Source organism: Phoca vitulina, unplaced genomic scaffold (assembly GCF_004348235.1).
Source record: "Phoca vitulina isolate PV1807 unplaced genomic scaffold, GSC_HSeal_1.0 scaffold52, whole genome shotgun sequence".
Lineage (NCBI taxonomy): Eukaryota > Metazoa > Chordata > Mammalia > Carnivora > Phocidae > Phoca > Phoca vitulina.
In genome coordinates this window covers 11,029,011-11,049,877 of record NW_022589755.1, presented here as the reverse complement: position 1 = coordinate 11,049,877, position 20,867 = coordinate 11,029,011, and the positions used below count along the sequence as shown (strand labels likewise).

The 20,867-nt window shown below is 51.8% G+C and overlaps 1 protein-coding gene across 1 annotated transcript; it reads right to left on the bottom strand.

Moving 5' to 3' along the window:
• Positions 1-1,983: 1,983 nt before the first annotated feature.
• Positions 1,984-20,735, bottom strand: CD177 (CD177 molecule). The gene is made up of 9 exons (XM_032388404.1): positions 20,506-20,735; positions 7,902-8,042; positions 7,188-7,373; positions 6,158-6,277; positions 5,858-5,974; positions 3,857-3,997; positions 2,957-3,142; positions 2,689-2,823; positions 1,984-2,434 (listed from the first exon to the last, which is right to left on the bottom strand). Exons 1-9 carry the CDS (start codon positions 20,669-20,671, stop codon positions 2,214-2,216), a joined length of 1,413 nt encoding a protein of 470 aa, XP_032244295.1. The 5' UTR covers positions 20,672-20,735; the 3' UTR covers positions 1,984-2,213.
• Between the last annotated feature and the right edge of the window lie 132 nt (positions 20,736-20,867).

Sequence of the window (20,867 nt, the reverse complement as noted above, 5' to 3'; positions counted from 1 at the left end):
GAGGATATGTGGAGGTCCTCTGGGGGTGGACACAGAGTGTGAAGATGTTCATGACCCATGCTGATGCCCACCAGAACAAAGGCACTGAGGAATGGCCATGTGGGCAGGTGTGGAAGCTCCACGTGGTTACAACAAAGAGGCTAGCTCTCCGCAAGGCCGACTTGGCTGTTGACAGTACTCAGTGCCCAAACCAACAGAGGCAGAGGCCAATGCCGTTCTACAGCAGGACTACCCAAGACATGCCCCGTCATGGAGAGGACTGAGCTTTATCCTCACAGGGGGATAGACACGTACCGTGGGTTCCCATTTGCCTTCCTTGTACACCCAATGCTTCCTTCAACACTGCCGTTTGGGAACTTAGAAAATGTCTTTTCTAGTGCTGTGGTATCCCATGAGGTAGTGAGGTCATTAACTCACAGCCACGGAGCTCACTGATCTTCCCAGGTGCCCCATTTACACAGAGACAGTTGGCTTATCAGAGTGATAGAGTGGCCCATGAAGGCTTATGAGGGCACCAGGTGAGAGATGGTACCCTGGCATCCATTAGGAATGTACATCTCAGATCAGCAGTCAGTCTATTGTGCCCCATCCCCCACAGCCAGAAGGCAGGAGTCCATGAGACAAGAGGAGAATAAGAGAGAGCCGCTCCCACTACTGCATACTCCTACCGACCACCCACTTAAAGAATTCTTGCTGCTAGTCTGTAGCCTTGGGATTGGTGTGGGTGAGGAACCCATCGCAGCTCTAATCAACTGGAAGCCATGTCCACAGCCCAGCCTTTTTGTGCTTCCCCACGAGGCAAAGAGGAGGGGCATTCTGCTGATCACCAGATGGAACGTGACTGCCAGAGGGAGGTTGGGTCGCTGGGTCAGGGAGGACTATGTTTGGCAGCCAGGTGACATGTGAGGGGTACATCTTCCTATTTCCATGGCCAGTGGCCCTGCTCCGTGGAAAACTGCAGACACTCAATAAAGATCATCAAACACCGAAACCTCCTAAGAATGAAGACTTATGCCCCACGACAATTGCTTAAACTAGGTGTTGGCAGGTAGTAAGCCGATACGGAATGGGTGGGGAAGGAGCACCCTTCCGCACGCAGGACCTTTGCAGCTTTGTTTTTACATTATTTCCTGTCCCCCGTCTGCCTTTCACCGTGGCATATGAAGAACTGGCTATCGCCGTGGGCGTCCAACTCATTGTCACCAGCACACCATGTTGCTATGATTACGTAATGGGTGGGAATGGTGTGTCCTCTGTACTGAGGACTCTGGTTTTCATCTGGACAAGGAGAAGGCATGGATGTGAGGAGGAAGAGCGTGGACCGGGCCGGACACTTGGTTTCCTTCTCCCCCTGCTCTGTGCTGTGGGTGCAGATCTATGGGGTTGCATCGCAGGAATGCCTGTCCTCCAGCTGGGTTCAGTCAAGAGGAGCCCGAACGGGAGACCAGAGGAAGGACACTGAGTAAAGCCGGGGTGCTCATTCCCCAGCTCCCTCCCTACAGTGTGGGCTGGGTGGCTTTTTCAGCCTAAGATCAGAGCGTGTAGCGGGCAGCCCTCTGAAAACCTCCCCCACACACCCTTCCCCCTACAGATTCCAATAATGGTAGACTTCTCCCCCTTCTCGGGCCTAGGATGGTTACAGACCCAAGGAGATCAGCCTCGGGAAACTGCACAAACCTTCTATGTCAGGTTTCTCAGGTAGGATGAATCCCCCTTTGTGCTGGGGCCCTGCCTGCTGAGAGGGTAACACCACCTCCCAGGTCATGGTGGTGCCCACCTACCTTTGACCCGAGCATCCTGAAGCCTCTGCTACCCTCCAAGCTGGAATGGGGACATGCACCCGAACAGTGAAGGAAGGTCCTGAGATGGTGAATCTCTCACCGGGCTCCTCCCCTCCCCAGCCAGATCTCTGCGTGTCCTGCCCCCCCTCCAAACACACACACAGAGAAACCCCATCATTCAGGGAAAGGACGATGTCTTTATTATCAGACACATGTGGCCACTCTTGACCTCTCCCAGAGGTCAAGTTCAGCTTTCCCCAGCTGCTTCTATATGTTGTTATCAGGCCATGAGGTATGTGGGTGTGCTGAGGGATGATGATTCACGGAGAGGACAAGGAAATAATTCAGTGTCCAAGGCTGTTTGGTTATGAGGTCAGAAGGAAGGTTGGTTTAGGGGGTCAGCAAGGAGTTAAGAATCATAGGGGAATGGGGTCAGCAGAGAGGCATCCCACACCAGAGGGCTAGGGATAGTCCAAGCCCCACCACCCAAGCCAGTAAGGGCACGGGGGCTGCTCCAGCTTGGAGAATAAAGTCCAGCTTTTCCTCAGAGTTCTCAGTCACAGAGAAGGCCCCAATTTTCCGGGCATGGTTCAACAAGGAGCTGGAAGCTTGGGTCACGCAGCCCTGAATGTTCAATTTAGACCGTATCCCACCTACAGAGTGAGTCAGAGAGGTTTCAAAAGATAGCACACTTAAAGTCCTAAGACCCAGGAATCCCAGATCCTCCCAGCCCCCTCAGACTGGGAGACCGCGCTTAGTCCTCTCCTCCCTCAGACCTAGAAATCTGAGTTCCCAGGCCCCCCACCCTCAAACCCTTGAGTCAGGGCCTCAAGTACCCTCCCACCTCAGAACCACTGAATCCAGGCCCCCAACCCTGCATTCCTGGGACCCGGTCATCAGCACTTACCTTCCTGGATCTTAATGTAACCACTGTAACAATGAGTGGTGCCACTGGGGCACATAACATTTTGGGGATTTTCTGGGCAGGATCCAAAGATGTTCACACAGACGGGACACTGCAAATTTCCCGGGGCAGGGGCAGCTGCAAAGTAGAGAGAAGGTTGGGGTGCACGGCTCAGCTCCTAGCTGGAGCCACCCTCTTCGATCCCCGGAGTCTCTGTGTCTCCCCATCTCAGGGTGTCCCCGGTCCCACCCAACCTGCTGGGCTTCCGTACCTGGACGAGGGAGAGAGTTCAACAGGACGCTGGTATTGCTGGCCCTGTTACACCTGTTGGAGGAGCAGAAATGGGCATAGGAGGCCACCAGCACTCCAGGGGGCCCCGAATGTACGGTGATCGTAGGGGCATCCTGCGTCTTGCCCTTGCTGCAGCCTTTGCTTCCTACTATGATTGATTTGTGTCCTGGGGGGAAGGGGCGAGAGAGCAAAAGCTGGGCTGGGGGAGTGGGGCTCTGATGACCAAAGGCAGGAGGCAGAGCCGGGGGTGCTCCCTGACGCTCAGCAGGCAGGCAGAGGGTGAGTGCAGGTGCCTGAGTTCTAGAGCCCGGGGCACACCGAGGGTAGGGGGAAGGCGGGGGCCAGGGCCAGCTCTGCCGTCCTTCAGTTATTCCTCAAACGCCGCCTGCTCAGGACAGCCTCCCCGGAGCACCCGCTTTCACACGGGAACCTTCACTTAACTCTCCCTACCTCCTTTCCCCACAGGGTTGCTCTTATCCTCACATCCGTATCTTTACTCTGTTTTGTGTTTGTGGTTTGTTTTTTCGTCCCCACTGGCGTGTAAAGCCTGAGGAAGGAGGATGGAGGGGTCCACAGTGCCCCACAACAGCTGCCTGGCACATGGCGGGGACTCAAGAAATCTCCAATGAACTCAGTGAGCTTACTCTGTGCCGGCTCTGTTCTTGCCCCGCCCCCCCACCCCGCACGGACCGTGACAACCCCCCAGCAAGGGAGGTGGTATCACTGCTGTCATTTCTCCCTGTTTCCAGAAGGGCGAACTAAGGCCCAGAAGAAGGAAGGCCTGAGCTTAGAACTTGAGGCATGAGGGGAACCCAGCAGGAAATTCAGGGGACAGGACCCAGGGTGGGGACACTCGGGACCCTGAGTGCAGCCCACGTACCTACATCAACGAGCAGAAGTGTCTCCTGACACACCTCCCCAACGTTACAAAGCTCGTAGTGATCTGTGGTCCACCTGAGGGGCGTCCGAGACAGGTTTTGATTGCTGTACAACGTGACCCCCCGTTGACAGGTCAGAAAAGCTGGGGAGAAGGAGTTGCTGTGTAAGGGTCTGTGTAAGCCAGGGAATCAGCCATGGCCGTCCCTCTGGGTCCCGTGCTTGGGAAGGTGGCCACATTCTTGGGTCATTCTCCAGGTGACCTGGCCACAGAGTCTCTCAATATCAGATTTAGAAGGGACCTTGGAAGTCGGGGTCCCATTCACATTCTTTAACCTGTTGTGTTTTTTTTAAGATTTTATTTATTTGACAGAGAGAAACACAGTGAGAGAGGGAGCACAAGCAGGGGGAGTGGGAGAGAGAGAAGCAGGCTTCCCGCCGAGCAGGGAGCCCGATGTAGGGCTCGATCCCAGGACACTGGGATCATGACCTGAGCCGAAGGCAGACGCTTAACGACTGAGCCACCCAGGCGCCCCATCTTTACCTTGTTTTTGCCTGAACACCTGCGGGAGCCTTTCTCAAGGGTCCTTGAGGAAGGCCCCTCCTCCCTTTGGGTGTGACAGGCACCATGGCTCTTCCTTGGCCTACGTCAAACTCTACTTGCCCTTTCTGGCGCTCGGGGCCCTCATCTGGATGAGGAGGGTAGCCTGCCACTATATGTATATATATATACATATATATATATATATATATATACACACACACATATATATATATATATATATATAAAGATTTATTTATTTATTTGAGAGAGAGAAAGGGGGGAGGGGCAGAGGGAGAGGGAGAGAAAGAAACCCAAGCAGACCCACAGCTGAGCGTGGAGCCCGACGTGGGGCTGGATCCCACAACCCTGAGATCACGACCCAAGCCGAAGCCAAGAGCTGGACATTCAACCACTGCACCACCCAGGCGCCCGCACCATATATTTCTTTCCAGACCGAAATGCTCAGAAGCCTAGTGCGCACTGAGCGTCTACCACGTGCCAGGCTGTGGCAGTTGCTGTGCATGGACCAGCCCACGAGTCTCGTAGGGAGCTCCCCTCGCCCGGATTACCTCATTTCCTCACGGCAACCTCCAGTGTAGGTGGCTTAATCATCATCACCCCAACATCAACTTGGGAAACAGAGGCAGAGGACTCGTGCAGGAGGCGCAGAAGCTTGCCCCATGTCCCAACCCAGGTGACTGGCAGAGCTGAGCTCAGAACGCAGGTGTTCCGGCTCCTTGGGGCGGGTGACGACCATCCTCGGCCACCTCCAGCCCCTGAGCCCTCGGGAAAACCACGAGTCTAAACCTTCTCTTTAGACCTCACATGGCCAGCAGGGATGGGTTCCTCGACGCAGAAGCACCCGGGCTGGTGAGGAGGCATCCACAAACATGGCACCTTCACCACGGCCCCTCGAGGGAGGCCTGCTCATCTCCCAGCTACGCAGATGACAAAACCACCCTCTGCTGCCTGCTCCGAGCCTCATCCCACTCCCCCCCCCGCCCCCCGCCCCCCGCTTCCCCATCTTGCTCAATGGCACCTCCTTTCTTGCAGCTGCGCCGGGAAAATATTGCTGTCACTTTGGACAATTGCCTTTCTCTTAGGTTGCACCCATCAGGAAATCCTGTGGCTTCAGCCACAAAATACCGCCAGGACCCTGTGGGCTTCTCACCAGCTCCACTGTTTCCCCCAGAGACCACTGGCCCTCACCTGCTTCGCCCCGATTTCCCGGCCCCACCCCCAGCAGCCATGGGGGAATCCTCATAAGGGGGTAAGTCCATTCATGTCCCTCCTCTGCTCGGAAGACTCCAAAAGGTCCCCATCCCTCTCAGCATAAAACTCCTAGTCCTTAAACTCTGCCGCCAAAGGCCCAGGGATCTGGTCTTAATAACCATTCAGATCGCTCGAGGCTCCTCGCTGTGTCCCCCACCCCTGCGGGGCTTCTTGCGAGCTGACACTCACCACTGGGGCTGCAGTCCTCGCTCATTTCGATGGGCCCGATTTTCTGAATCCCGTTGAGCAGGTTGCAGCCTGCTTGGGACGTGCATCCTTGGACTCTCAGAACTCTGAAGCTATCCCCTGTGGACCGGGGCAGGGAGGGAGACGCTGCTAGGACCACCCCGCCCCCGGGGGAGCCGCCCTCCTCAGGTCCCAGCTTCTGTCCCTCACCAGAGAACCCGATCTTGGTCCTCAGACTCCTCCTCCTGCTGCTTTAGTGCCCCACATCCCATGGCCCACGGGGGACCCCCTGTCCTGGCTCACCTTCCCTGAGCCCAATTGCCCCACGGTAGCAGTGCGTGCTCCCGGCTGGGCAGGTCAGTTCTGTGGCAGACTCGCAGTCTTCTGTAGACAAGCAGACTGGACACCTCAGGGAGCCCGGGCCTGGGGAGGTGAGGTAAGGGCTCTGGATCCGATGGGGGCCTGCTCTCCACCGCCCCCCCACCCCACCCCGCCACTTTGCTGGTCCCAAGAAGCAACCTCCCCAGTCTCCTACAAACGCGCCCTCCTTGGGTCCTCCCTTGCAGGCACGCCAGGGAATCAGGGACAGGTGGCAAGGGAGAGAGCAAGGGCCAAGGGGTGGGGCAAGAACCCCGGAGGGGTCACCTGGGCCTGAGTACAGGAGGGGGCGCGGTGGGGGGGGAGGATTCACCCACAGGTTCCACAAAACAGTCCGAGAACACTAGAGCCCCGGGTTCACAAACTATTCCAAAGAGTAGAGAAACACGAAACATTGCCCCAAACCTGATCTGGGGATACCAGACAAGGATGGTGTGGTCCATGACACTGTAATAGTGTTGTGTGGTCACACGGGAACCACATTGCTGGTGAGCACAGCACAACACACAGAGCTGTGCAATCACTTTTGTAGTCCTGACTAATGTCACACTGTGTGTCAACTAGGCTCAAGTTTTAAAAAAAAATTTTTTTTTTAAGTTCCAGGCTAATTTCACTTTGGAAGAGGAACGGCCAAAACCCTAAATAAAACATGAGTGAATCAAATTCTAACTCGAAGAAGAAAAAGAAGGAGGAGGAGGAGGAAGGAGCCTGCACTAGGTTAAGGCCAAGCCCGAGTCTAAGTGAGGTGGCTGAACACCAGGAAATCCCTGTGGTTTGCGGCTCCAGGACCAATAGAAGAAGGGGTGCTGAGGGAGGGAGTCCCAGAGAGAGCAGACAGGGAGTCGGGAGGGAGGAGGGATCCAAATGGTCGCTCCCTCTGTGCTCACTTCCACTCCTCAGCCCTGCTGCTCCCCTGCGCCCACCAGCCCCTTCCCTCCCCACTTCCCCCTCACACCTGCAGTGGAGGGCAGGTTCCAGAGCGGGAGGCTGGTGGACAGGCTGTTGCAGTTGTCCTTCTCCCGGCACACATGGGTGTAAGAGAGGACAGTGAGGCCAGGGCCTGCACTGTGCTCCCTGATGAGGACATCCTGATCCGCCACTGAGGTGCAGCCCTTGTCGATCACCACGCTCACTTGGGGTCCTGCACCAAAAGAGAGTCAGGCCCTGGACTCCTGGGTCTGAGGGAGGAGGGGCTGGGGATCAGGCCTCCTGGGTCTGAGGGAGGAGGGGCTGGGGATCAGGCCTCCTGGGTCAGAAGGAGGAGGGGGCTGGGGGCCTGACCCCTGGGTCTGAGGGAGGAGGGGCTAGTGGCCTGGACTCCTGGGTCTGAGGCAGGAGGGGCTGGGGGCCTGGACTCCTGAGTCTGAGGGAGGAGGGGGCTGGGGACCTGGACTTCTGGGTCTGAGGCAGGAGGGGGCTGGGGGCCTGGACTCCTGGGTCTGAGGCAGGAGGGGGCTGGGGACCTGGACTTCTGGGTCTGAGGCAGGAGGGGGCTGGGGGCCTGGACTCCTGGGTCTGAGGGAGGAGGGGGCTGGCGGCAGGACTCCTGGGTCTGAGGCAGGAGGGGCTTCCGAGTCCTTACACAGAGTACAGTAGGACTGGGCAGGGAAGAATGCTTCTCCCGGGAGAGGGTGGGAGTCAAGCTTGGGGCCCACAGGGCCTTCCTCACCGTTCTCAATGAGGATCAGCGTATCTTGGCAACCCCAGCCATCCTCACATAACTCCTGGCCAGTTGTCCACTCAAGGGGCAGTTCCGATACATTCCTCAGAGAATTATGTGTCCCCCGCTGACAGATCAGGGCCTGCACTCCTGAGATGGGAAGAGAAATCCATCTGAGCCCATCCTCCAGGAAAATGCCCTCCCAGGTCAGGGTCTCACTCACGGGGCAGCATGAGGGTGGCGCCCAGGAGAGCCAGCTGCAGGGCAGGGCTCATGGTCAGGGTGGCTGGAACTCTCCCTCCTGTTCTTTCTTCTGGGTACCCCACCCTTTTATATCTTGCCAGGAAAGGGCGGGAGGGAGAGCCCTGATAGAGGAGGTCTGAGTCCACCCTCTGAGTCTCACTGGATAAGAAATCCTGGTCTCCCCTCCTTCGCCGGACCCAGGAGTCCAGGCTCCCTGACCCCCCAACACTTAGAAACATCCCGGCCCCCAGGCCCCACTGGTCCAGCTCCCCAGCCCCCTTTCCTCCTGCGCCCCACCTGGCAGGTGCCCACCCCCACACTGTTTCAGGGTAGTTTAGGAAGGAGGTTTCCTCAGGGCAGCCTGGCCACCTTCTGGCCCCAGGTGGGGATGTTGGGGATATGGCCCAACTGCCTGTGAGGACACTGTGCAGTGGGGGCTGGTTACTCCCTACTCGAACCTCTGCCCACCAGGGGTTCTTGCTTCTCCTTTCTCTTTCTTGCTTACATTGCTTGCCTTTTTATTCCCATTTTCCCCAATGTTCCCTCCTGCTTTCTATTCCTCTGTTCTCCCCACTCCTAACGCAAGACGTGCTGGGGTTCCTTCCGTCTGGGGAGGGGAGAGGGGAGGGGGGTGGTCGTGGAAAGTGAGTTTCTGTCAAAGACAGGATATTCCTTGACAAAGCAGAGTTTCTTCCCTGGGATGTGCCAACAACCAGCTCTGCAGAGAAACAGCATCAGCGCAACGTGCCTTGTAACAGGGGCCTATTTCTGCGTATAAAACTCAGACTTTGAGCTATTGATCACTTAACAATCAGCTCGCAACATTCTGAAATGTTTAGCCATCGGCTTTTGCAAGCCTGTACAAACCAGCTCCAGCACGCTGGGGAGGAGAGGGCCAGGGAAGAACAGGAGCCTTGGCAGTGACCGCAGAGCCGACAAGTGGGTGTATGAGGAAGAGGAAGGTGGGGTGGGGTGGTGACAGCAGCAGAGGGGGGAGAGAGGTGAACGTGAACCTTATAATTCTAAGTCTCTTCTTGACATCTTTATACATTCTGTTTTATGTTTGCAAGTGTAACGTTGCCACGCGGGCAGAGACACGATTCCCACCGCATCTACACCACTCATGGGACACACAGTGAGTACTCAATATGTACTGATTGATTGAACAAACGAATGAAAGGTGGGGGAAGGTGGGAACAGAGTATTTGCGTAGGTCGTGCACCATGGGAACACTACTCCCTCCCCAACAAGTCCCCTTGTTGCGTGGAAACGGTGCCCTCTGGAGATGTGTGCGACCTGAAGCAGTGTTTCTGGAAGGAGAGGAGAAGGAAGGATAGGCAAAGACACACAGAGGGTCATACGTGGTCAGTGAAACGTCTTGCTTTTAGTCCACAAATATTCACTGAGGCTGGGCTCTGTGCCAGGCACCATCCCCGTTGCTGGGGGACTCGGGAAGACCAACAAGAATGAGGCCCAGCTTTTGTTGAGCTCACACCCAAGTGAGAGAGAGAGACACTGAGCAAACAAGGGAGCGCGCGCGCACATACACACACACACGCATACACTCACAGGGTGCTGAGTGCTGGGCAGGGTGAAGACCAGGTGATGTGAAAGGAAGTGAGTGAACTGGATCAGGGCAGGCCTCCCGGAGGAGGTGAACTATGAGCTGAGAACAGAATGCAAAGAAAGAGTTTGTCATGGAGGGCATGTGGGAAAGGCATTCCAGCTAGAAGGAAGAGCAGGTGCAAAGGCCCTGAGGTGGGGCCACTCTTGGCTTATGTGAGGATTAGAAAGAAAGCAGGTGGTTCGGCTGCAGAGAAGGAAGGGGGAATCGATGGGTGCTGAGGGTAGAGAGGCTGGCAAGGGCTTGGCAATGCAGGCCTAAGTCAGGATATTAAGGCAACCTTCCTGGGAGTCCCACATATTTCAAGGGGCAAATGCAAGGCTGGGCGTGGAACTATTTAGCAAAAAGGCTTACAGTTGTAGGTGTGTGAAACTCTGCTACCAGGCCGGATCTTGTTGCTCCCTGATTGTGAGGCCTTGGGTCATTCATTTCCCCTCTCCCAACTGCCTCATCCTCTTCTGTAAAGTAAGGGTGATGATTATCGGCACCTCATGGGTTGCTCATGGACCGAGAAGCTCAAGAATGAGCAAAGTGGAAAGAGCCAAGATGTCCATCAACAGATGAATGGATAAAGAAGATGTGGTATATATATACAATGGAATATTATGCAGCCACCAAAAGGAATGAGATCTTGCCATTTGCAATGACGTGGATGGAACTGGAGGGTATTATGCTGAGCGAAATAAGTCAAACAGAGAAAGACATGTATCATATGACCTCACTGATATGAGGAATTCTTAATCTCAGGAAACAAACTGAGGGTTGCTGGAGTGGGGGGTGGGGTGGGAGGGATGGGGTGACTGGGTGATGGACACTGGGGAGGGTATGTGTTCTGGTAAGCGCTGTGAATTGTGCAAGACTGTTGAATCTCAGATCTGTACCTCTGAAACAAATAATGCAATATATGTTAAGAAAGAAAAAAAGAAGAAGAATGTCGCAGGAGGGGAAGAATGAAGGGGGAGAAATCGGAGGGGGAGAAGAACCATGAGAGATGATGGACTCTGAAAAACAAACTGAGGGTTCTAGAGGGGAGGGGGGTGGGAGGATGGGTTAGCCTGGTGATGGGTATTGAGGAGGGCACGTTCTGCATGGAGCACCGGGTGTTATGCACAAACAATGAATCATGGAACACTATATCTAAAACTAATGATGTAATGTATGGGGATTAACATAACAATAAAAAAATTAAAATAAAAAAAAAAGAATGAGCAAAGAGGGGGCGCCTGGGTGGCTCAGTCATTAAGCGTCTGCCTTCGGCTCAGGTCATGTCCCAGGGTCCTGGGATCGAGCCCCGCATCGGGCTCCCTGCTCAGCAGGGAGTCTGCTTCTCCCTCTCCCACTTCCCCTGCTTGTGTTCCCTCTCTCGCTGTGTCTCTCTCTGTCAAATAAATAAAATCTTTAAAAAAAAAAAGAATGAGCGGGGAGGCTGGGTTCATTTGAGAAAGACCCTGCAATGCAACCATGGGTGTATACAGTGACTCTTCCCCTATACCAGAAAAACTGGGGGCCACTGATCCGGGGGAGTTGGGCACTGGCCAAAGGCATAAATGCTCAGGCCTTGCAGGGATTCTTCGGATGATGGCTCTGGACAGACATGAATCGCTGCCATGAAGGAGGTCAGGGCTCCTGCACGGTCCTATAATATAGTTCAGAGGGACCCGGATCATCTGAGTTTCTACAGAACATCACACTGCTCCACTTCATTGACAGATTTATGTTATTTACTCAGACACAGTGAACAAGAGGTAGCAAGCACCCTTGATGATTCAGGAGGAAGACATGTGTGTGCCAGAGGGTGGGCAATAAGCGCCCCCCCCATCGTGTTGGTGTAAATCCTAGGGGCCCAGAGGTCTAGGGCATGTCCCCCAACAGTAGCCCCCTGTATCAGCGGAAGAGACTTTCCAAAGCCCTCAGTGGACGTCTGAAACTGTGGGAGTACCAAGCTCCATATGTACTCTGTGCCTTTCCTGTCCATACATACGTATGATAAAATTCGATTTATAAATTAGAGGCAGTAAAAGATTAATCACAATGACTAATAATAAAATAGACCGATTATAAGATACTATAATACAAGTTGTGTGCATGTGGTCTCTCTCTCAAAGTATCTTATTGTGCTGGACTCACCCTTCTCTGTGTGATGACAGGAGATGATAAAATGCCCACCTGATGGGGTGAAGGGAGGGGAATGACGCAGACCCGGTGACCAGTGTTCAGCGAGTCCTGGTCTTCTGACCGTATGTCCGAAGGGGGATCATCTGCTTCCAGACCACGGCTTACTGCAGGGGTGGGGGAGGGGGTGCTGCTGTACTCCTTCTGAGACAATTTGCTACACCTTTAGAAAAAAGATCCCTTAAGATTTGGGGTGGGGGGGCGGATGTAGCACATTTGACATGCTACTCCTACTCATTTCTGAGCAAACCCACAAGACTGCCAGTTTTGGGTCTTTTTTTTAAGATTTTATTTATTTGACAGAAAGCACAGCAGGAGGAGCAGGAGAGGGAGAAGCAGGCTCCCAAGACTGCCAGTTTTGAGTAGATCCTAGAGTAGGAAGGGACTCGAATGAAAGGCATGTGACCCAACGTCGTCAAAAGCTTCTGTGATATAAAGAGATAATAGGATAATCACAGTGAGAAACTCAGGGTTTGGAAGCAAAGATACGTCTCCTTCTACAAATAACTGTCTTCCATTTAGAAAGCAGCTCCTGGGGCACCTGGGTGGCTCAGTCGGTTAAGCGTCTGCCTTCGGCTCAGGTCATGATCTCAGGGTCCTGGGACTGAGCCCTGTATTGGGCTCCTGCTCAGTGGGGAGCCTGCTTCTCCCTCTCCCTCTGCCCCTGCCCCCGCTCATGCTCTCTCTCTCTCTGTCAAATAAATAAATAAATAAAATCTTGAAAGAAAGAAAGCAAGCAAGCAAGCAAGCAAGCTCGTGGCTCCTTACTGTGTCCCAGGGGAGTCTGCATACTGGACTCTGGGCCACCAAGGGCATCCTGACCTGCACTGCACATCACATACTGGGCATGCACAGCAGCATCCATCATCCACGGGAAAGGTGTGTGTGGTGTGTATGGGATCAGGCTCTCGCAGGTCCGGAGGGCACAGGCGAATGCCTCAGTAGGTGGCTCAGATGCCCATGGTCCCTCCTTCTGCTGCCTCTCCCTCTGCTTGCCCCTATGGGTCCATGGGGATACCCTGTGATCTGTTCACAGAGAAGGGATGGAACAGACCAGGTTTATGCACAGATCTGTACGGCGGGCTGGTGCCAGGCGGTGGGTAGCTGCTGTTTAGCCCTGCACCCCTGTGGCCCTGAATGACGTAGGAGGGGGAGAGGGTTAGCCTGGTGATGGGTATTAAAGAGGGCACGTTCTGCATGGAGCACTGGGTGTTATGCACAAACAATGAATCATGGAACACTACATCTAAAAAAAAAAAAAATTATTTGTTGCTGAAAAAAAAAAAAAAAGAATTTCCACTGGGGGGGTGCCTGGGTGGCTCAGTTGTTAAGCGTCTGCCTTTGGCTCAGGTCATGATCCCAGGGTCCTCGGATCGAGCCCCGTGTCGGGCTCCCTGCTCAGCAGGAAGCCTGCTTCTCCCTCTCCCACTCCCCCTGCTTGTGTTCCCTCTCTCGCTGTGTCTCTCTCTGTCAAATAAATGAATAAAAAAAAAAAAAGAATTTCCACTGGGCTTTTTGATAGTTAAAAAAAAAAAACAAAAACTGAACCTGAGGTGCCTGGGTGGCTCAGTTGATTAAGCATCTGACTTCAGCTCAAGTCATGATCTCAAGCCATGACCTGGGATTGACCCCTACATTGGGCTCTGTGCTGAGCAGAGTCTACTTGTCCCTCTCCTTCCCCCACTGCTCCTCCCGCCACTGATGCTCATTCTCGCTCTCTCTCTCAAACAAATAAATTAATAAAATCTTTAGGAAAAAAAGCAGATAATCTTCTAGATCTAAGGAAGGCTAAATATAATGTTTTCATTAGTCTTAAATTTTCTGAACCATGTCAACTTGGCCCTGCTGGTTTAAAATCAGAGCAATGGGCATCCATTCCCTGTGTTTAATTTATCAACAGTGATCTACACCTCGTCATTGGTTTAAAAATAAAGAAGTGTTCTAATCCAGTATGGTGGCCTTTATAACTTTTAAGACCAAGCGGCCATCTGAGTGTCTCCATAGCCTGTCCCAGGGACAGAATATCCAGCCCACTTCCACGGAGCTGCACAGCCTTGGGTGGGGTCTTTGAGTCCCTCAAATGACCATGATGGGGGCAGCACACTGAACCCCCAGAGACTGTCACTGTTTACAAGTCCTCGTGGGAAGGGAAAGGTCTGAGTGGTGTGGACACAGGGCTGGAGGAGGTGAAGGTGTTGAAAGAGGACAGATCAAAGGATCCAAGGGAGCTGAAGGGAAAGTCAAAGGGCCAAACAGGAGGAAGGAGGAACAGGGAAGGATGGCAGAGGAGGAGGTTTCAGATGTGCCAGATTGCTGAATTCCCAAGGTGCCCCAATTAGCCATTAACATTCCCAAGGGTATCTCAGAAAACCTCGCCATTTCTGAAGCTTTGGAGCGAAAGGAGGGCAGAATGGTGAAGACTGTGGTCAGCGGGGCAGGGGGGCAGGAAGATGGCAGTGGCCCCTGGGATGAGCAGACTGTGAGGAAATCTTGAAAGGGACAGGGGAAATTGTCCCACAGCACTACTTTCCTCTCATACACAATCCCGGGGTCCTAGAGGAAACGGAGCCCCACTGGCGCGTGGGAGAACTGCAAGGTTCCTGTCAACACAAACAGAGCTACTGGTGTCCAGAAGATCTGGAGCACCAAGAGCCAAATGGTAAACCTGGGCCTCTCCGGGGCACCTGGGTGGCTTAGTTGATTAAGCCTCTCCCTCTGGCTCCGGTCGTGATCCCAGGGTGTTGGGATCAAGCCCCGCATGGGGCTCCCTGCTCGGTGGGGAGTCTGCTTCTCCCCCTGCCTGCTCCTCCATCCCACTTGTGCTCTCTCTCTCTCAAATCAATAAAGAAAATCTTAAAAACAAACCAAAAAACCAAAAACCCAAAACGTGGGCCTCTCGGTCACCCAGCTGGTAAACAGACTGCAAGGTCACGAGACATGCCTTGTGTTGTGAGAAAGGAAACCATGGTTCTCCTATAGAGCTGCCATATCAATAGTTGCTGGGATTCGTGCAACAGCTAGGAACCCTTCCTGCGTGTGAGAACATGATGATAGAATGACTCATTGCCGGGTTATAACAGGCTGGTGGGAAGCAGACAAGCGCACACTTGCCATGTCCGGTAACGAGTCAATCATGTTCCCTATCAAACTTTGGGTCATGGAGTTCATGGTAGAAGCTGTAGCTACCTTTGTCCTGCATAAGGTAAGAAGGTATATCCCAGGTTTGTTGATGACATTTCTGGAGAACCAATGGAAATTCATGGATTGGTTTAAAAAGATGAGCCAATTTCTATTGAAGAGAACTCTTACTTATGTCATTGACAAACTTATTTCTGTTGTACATAATATGACTGATGGAAAATTCTTGATAAATATGCCATATTGTTTTGCACACAAGATGTTTTCTAAACCGAATGATGTGATTGTGGTTTAACTACTCGTCTACCTGTGTAATCTGAACTTTCTGTGAGAATTCTTGTCATTGAAAAACTTATTTCTGTTGTACACAATATGATTGATGGAAAAAAAAATTTTTTTTACAGAAAGGTCTTGATAAATATGCCATATAGTTTTGGAGACAAGATATTTTCTTTACCGAATGATTTAACTACTCGTCTACCTGTGTAATCTGGACTTTCTGCGAGAATTCTTGTCATTGGAAAACTTACTTCTGCTGTACACAATATGATTGACGGAAAAAAAAATTTTTTTCACAGAAAATTCGTGATAAATATGCCATATTGTTTTGGACACAAGATGTTTTCTAAACTAATCGGTGAGCACTATATCAAAAACTAATGATGTGCTATATGAAGAATTTATATAAACCTACGGGTTTTTACCTTCATCAAATCTTTCTCCTCCCCCGCTCAGAGCACATTTCAGGTTCCTCCTGAATCTGTGCCTCCCAGATTTCAAAAAAAGTTTTGTTTTGCTTTGCAGCCTCAGTTCTTTCTTTTTTGGCACAAAGGAGCAAATAAACTTCTTATCAACAAATGGAGTGTCTGCAGCCTTATTGCCCCGTCCTAGGCTGACTTCTTTCTCCTGTGTGGCTCAGGCTCTGTGGCCAGGATCCGAGGAGGAGGAGGGAAAAACCACGGTGGATGAGAAAGAGAGCTCCATGCCATGGCGTAGGGTGGGCTGGGGAGGGAGGGGTCTGTGGCCTGGCTGGGATTTGCTGCATGGAGGATGGGGGTGGGGATGGTTTCCAAGACATAATATTGGGGGCTCAGCATCCCAGGGGGCTTTGGAGATGACTCCTCTCTGAAGACTTGGAAAACTGGAGTCTGGGCTGCTCTGAAGCTTCAGCCTCCACATTGGAAACACAGCTTGGAAATGGCAACCTCGAACTCAGCCCCACAAGCCCCGGGCCCCCGCCAACAAAGAGACATGGGGGACTGGTCCATCCTCATGAATCTGTCTGCTCCCTTGGAGACCCCCACCCAGGGGTCTGTAAATATGCTTTGTAGCCTGGCAGGCAGCTGTGAGAGCTGGACGCCCCCCGCTCCTGGGGGCCAAAAGCCTTTCCCACCACCCCATCTGCACAGGTGACTTCACACACAGTTTGGGGATCCCGTGGCTGGTATCACACCCGAGGCACCCTTGGTGGCAAATGCAGGAACTCTGGGGGCTGTCTGCTTGACAGTTTCAAAAGCACCTACTAGTAGAAAGGCCCTTTTATTTATGAAGAAATAAAACTGGCTGCCAAGTGCCCTGAACCCCACAGAGTGCCCCCCCTCCCCTTTCAAGTTGACCCCCATCCAAGGCTCGGCAGATTCTGCCCCCTTTTCTCATTGCATCCGGGCTCTGCCCACTCTGAGGTCACCCGGCCTCAGTCCCCTTCCTGACGGACTCCTGTCCTCCCTGTGCCCCGCAAACTGCTCTCCCCATGTCTTCCAGTTACACCAAAACCCCCTGGAGGATCTTGATAATGGGTCTATGAGCTGAAGGGTCCTTGGGGAAGAAATGAGACCTTTGCCTTCTAGAAGAATCCTGAGTGACGCTGAAACTGCCCGACACAGGCTCTGCTTTGATCTGGACCCTGGGAAACCCTGGCCCTCCCTGCCCAAACCAGGATCCCTCAACCCTGTTGCCTTTCTTTCCCTTTGTGCCCTCCACCCCCTCCATTCCCCCCAGCCTGACAACCACACTGCTCCTGACCTGAGCCCCCTTCCTCCCCAGAATGGCCTCTGGCCTGTGTGATCCCCGTGCCCCACAATCCTTCCTGGCTCTCTGGACTCGGCTCCCCCACTGGACTCTAGCCTCCCCCTCCCTCCACCTCCTGCCCTATTTCCCCCGATCATCAGGGCCCCTCTGCCAAACCTTGAGCCCCTGCGCCCCCGTAGTCTCTGTCTGCAGTTCTCTGGGCTTCTATCGCTTAATGGCTCCCCAGTCGGCCAGGAGCTCTCCCAAATCCAGTGCTTTGTCTTTAGTGTCAGGGCACTCATCTCCATAACCATCTAACCTGTTTATAAACCTCTTCACGGGCCTGGTGCCCACAACCCCTTAATGGACTTCACTGTGCCCGAAAAGAGGTGTCTGTACGGATGCCCACCCTTCTCAGACTCTGGGAAAATGCTTTTCTTCTCCCTTCTAGCTTCTGGAGGCTGTCCTCATTCTGGGTTCTGGTCCCCCATCACACCCATCTTCCCTCCTCTCCCATCTTCTCTTTTCCTTCCTAGGCCAACACTCTCTCTCTCTCTCTCTTCAGAGGACAGACCACCCAGATAGTCCAGAGTCATCTTTCCATCTCACAGGTGCAGTGTCTTTGCCAGGGAATGGAACATTCTCAGGATCCAAGGATAAAACTTAGGGTAACTTTGGGGGCAGTTTTCTGCTGTACCACAGTACTAAAGAACCCCGGTAATTTTCTCTTCATGTTAAAAAAAAAAAAGCTTTAAAAAAACTACCCAGTTGCAGTCCTGTGTCTGTGATCATGGTAACATGCCATCCCCCCACTTGTATCTCCTCATGCTCCCCAGCCCTCTAGAAGGGTCCCATTGCTTCCCATCAGAAACAACACCTTTGCTCCTTCTGATTTGCTCTCTTGCTGTTGGCAGATTATTCCAAAGAGGAGAACCTTTTCCTTTCACATCCTCGTATTCAAAGCAGACCAAATATCCAACAAAGTTTTGTCTTTGTAACAAAGAAAATACTGAATTCCACTTGGACATCCACAACACTTGATACCAAAGGCTCTTGTCAAAAGTTCTTAGACATAAACCCAGGTAATCTCAGCCTGAGGGAACCAGGACAAATAAAATTGCCTGACCATGAAACATTTGCAACTGTCTATGTATGTGCATTCGGGCTCTGTGCTAGGCTGTCATCTATCCTATGCTGGAAACAATGCCATTTCACACTGGGACAAAACTGTTCTCATCAAACCCATGCACCATACCTTGCTCCCAAAGTTGTTTTTCTACTCCCTGATTTCTCCTACCCAAGGATCATTCATGTGGAAGGATGATTATCTTTCCTACATAACTTTCGTTTTTTTAAGATTTTATTTATTTATTTACTTGAGAGAGAGAGAGAGAGAACATGAGTGAGGGAGGGGCAGAGCAGAGGAAAAGTGAGAAGTGGACTCCCCACTGAACAGGGAGCCTGATGCGGGGCTCAATCCCAGGACCCCAGGATCATGACCTGAGCCGAAGACAGACACTTAACCAACTGAGCCACCCAGGTGCCCCTATTTGGGATGAGGTGCTTCTCTGTACCATCCCCAAATGCCCAAGGGTCAGGAGGAAGAGGAAGGGAAGGGGGATGAGACCTAAAGCCCCAGTGACTATAGGGAGTTGAGGGGTTCAGAAGGAATGCACGGGTGTGCCAGTTAGGGATAAAGGGGTGGAGGATGTAGAGGTATTGATGGGGGACAATCAAAAGATTCAAGAGAGCCGAAGAAAACATCTAAGCTATAAAAAAGGATGAATAAGGATCAGGGGATGATGAGAACGGAAGTCTTAGATGAGCCAGGTTGGGGATTCCATGTTGCTGGAAATGCCCAATGAAGTCCCTCAGTGTCCTTAGGAGATGTTTGCCATTTCTGGAGATACTGAACTGATTTAGTGCCATAGTTGTAAACCACAGTCAGCGACAGAAGAAAAGATGACAAACTACAGAATAAGATGACAAACTACCATGGATTAATAGATAGTCAAACCAGAGAGAAAAAAGTTTGAAAAGAGGGGCGCCTGGGCGGCTCATTCGGTTGAGCTCCCAGCTCTTGATTTCGGCTCAGGTCCTGGGATGCAGCCCCACATCAGCCTCCCTGCTCAGTGGGGACTCTGCTTGTCTCTCCCTCTGCCTTTCACCCCGCTTGTGCTCTCTCTCAAATAAAAGAAAAAAAATCTTTAAAAGGAAAAAAAACTTGAAAAGAGCAGGGAAAGAGTTCAGCTTGCTCAATCTCCTTCCTCCTGAAGGAAAGGGGAACAGAGCAACTGCTTCTTTGAAAATCCATCCTTTTTAGGAACAAAACCATGTCTCAGAAGACTTCATATTGTTAATATGTCCAAACCCCCAAAGTGATGTACACATTCAATGCAATCCACGTTAAAATCCCAATGGCATTTTTGGCAGGAAGTAGAAAAAAAAATCATCCCTCAATTCATAACCCCAAGGAGCCAGAACAATCTAGAAAAAGAAGAAGTGGGAGGCTTGTACATCCCAATTTCAAAACATATTACTGAGCTACAGGAAACAAAAGAGTGAGGTCCTGGCGTAGACACAGAGACACACACATAGACCAAATGAACAGAACAGAGAGCCCCCAAATAAAGCCTCCCACACATGGCCAAATGATCTTCCCCAGGGTGCTAATCCCACTCGAATGAGAAAGGACAGTCTCTTCAATGAAAAGGCTTGGGAAGACAGGATATCCACATACAAAGAAGGAAACCGGACCCTTCCTTTCTACCATACACAAAAATTAACTGAAAATAGATAATGCATCTCAACAGAGAACCGAAGACCGTGAAGCTGAGAGAGGAAAAGGGGAGAAAAGCTTCGTGACATTGGATTTGGCAATGATGTCTGGGACATGACGCCAAAAGCACAGGCAACAAAAACCAACGAGAAAACCGGGGCCATTTCAAGCTTACAGACTGTTGGCCCTCAGGAGAAACAATCAACTGAGTGAAGAGGGAACCTACATAATGGTAAAAGGATTTGCAATTCCTATGTCTATTAAGGGATTCAAATTGAAAAGATGTAAAGAAACTCTAAAATTCACAACAACAAGGAAAACAAACTACCCAACTAAACAATGGGCAAAAATCTTGAAGAGACATTTCTCCAAAGATATGCAATGGCCACCAAGCTTCTGAGAACAGGCTCAGCACCAGTAATCATTACAGAAAGCAATCAAAGAACAAAGACATATCATGTCACACCCGTTAGGATGGCCACTATCAACAATAACCAAAAGAACCCAAAACCCAAAAACCGTAAAACAACTTGTGTTGGTGAGGATCTGGAGGAATTGGAACCCTGGCCCCATGTCGGTGAAAATGTAAAATGGCCCATCGGCCGAGGAACATGGTGCAGAGTTTTCTCCAAATGAAGAAATCGACTTACCACATGATGGAGCAATCTCACTCCTGATTTTACATCCGTAAGAATTGGAAGCAACATTACGAAGGATACTTGCACATCCCCGTTCGTTGCAGTGTTCTTCTCCAGAGTTAAGAGGTAGAAGCACCCACATGTCCACACAGAGGAATGGATAAAGAACGTGTGGCATCTACATAACAGAATGTTATTCTATCTTAGAAAAGAAGGTAATTCTGGACCTTCTGCGAAGTGAAATGAACATGTCACAGAAAGACAAATACCCTATGATTCCTCTTATATGTGTATCTAAAGTAGTGACATTTCAAAAACGGAAAGAACTGTGGGGGCAGTGGGGCAGACAGGGAGGAAACACAGAGCTGTGGGTA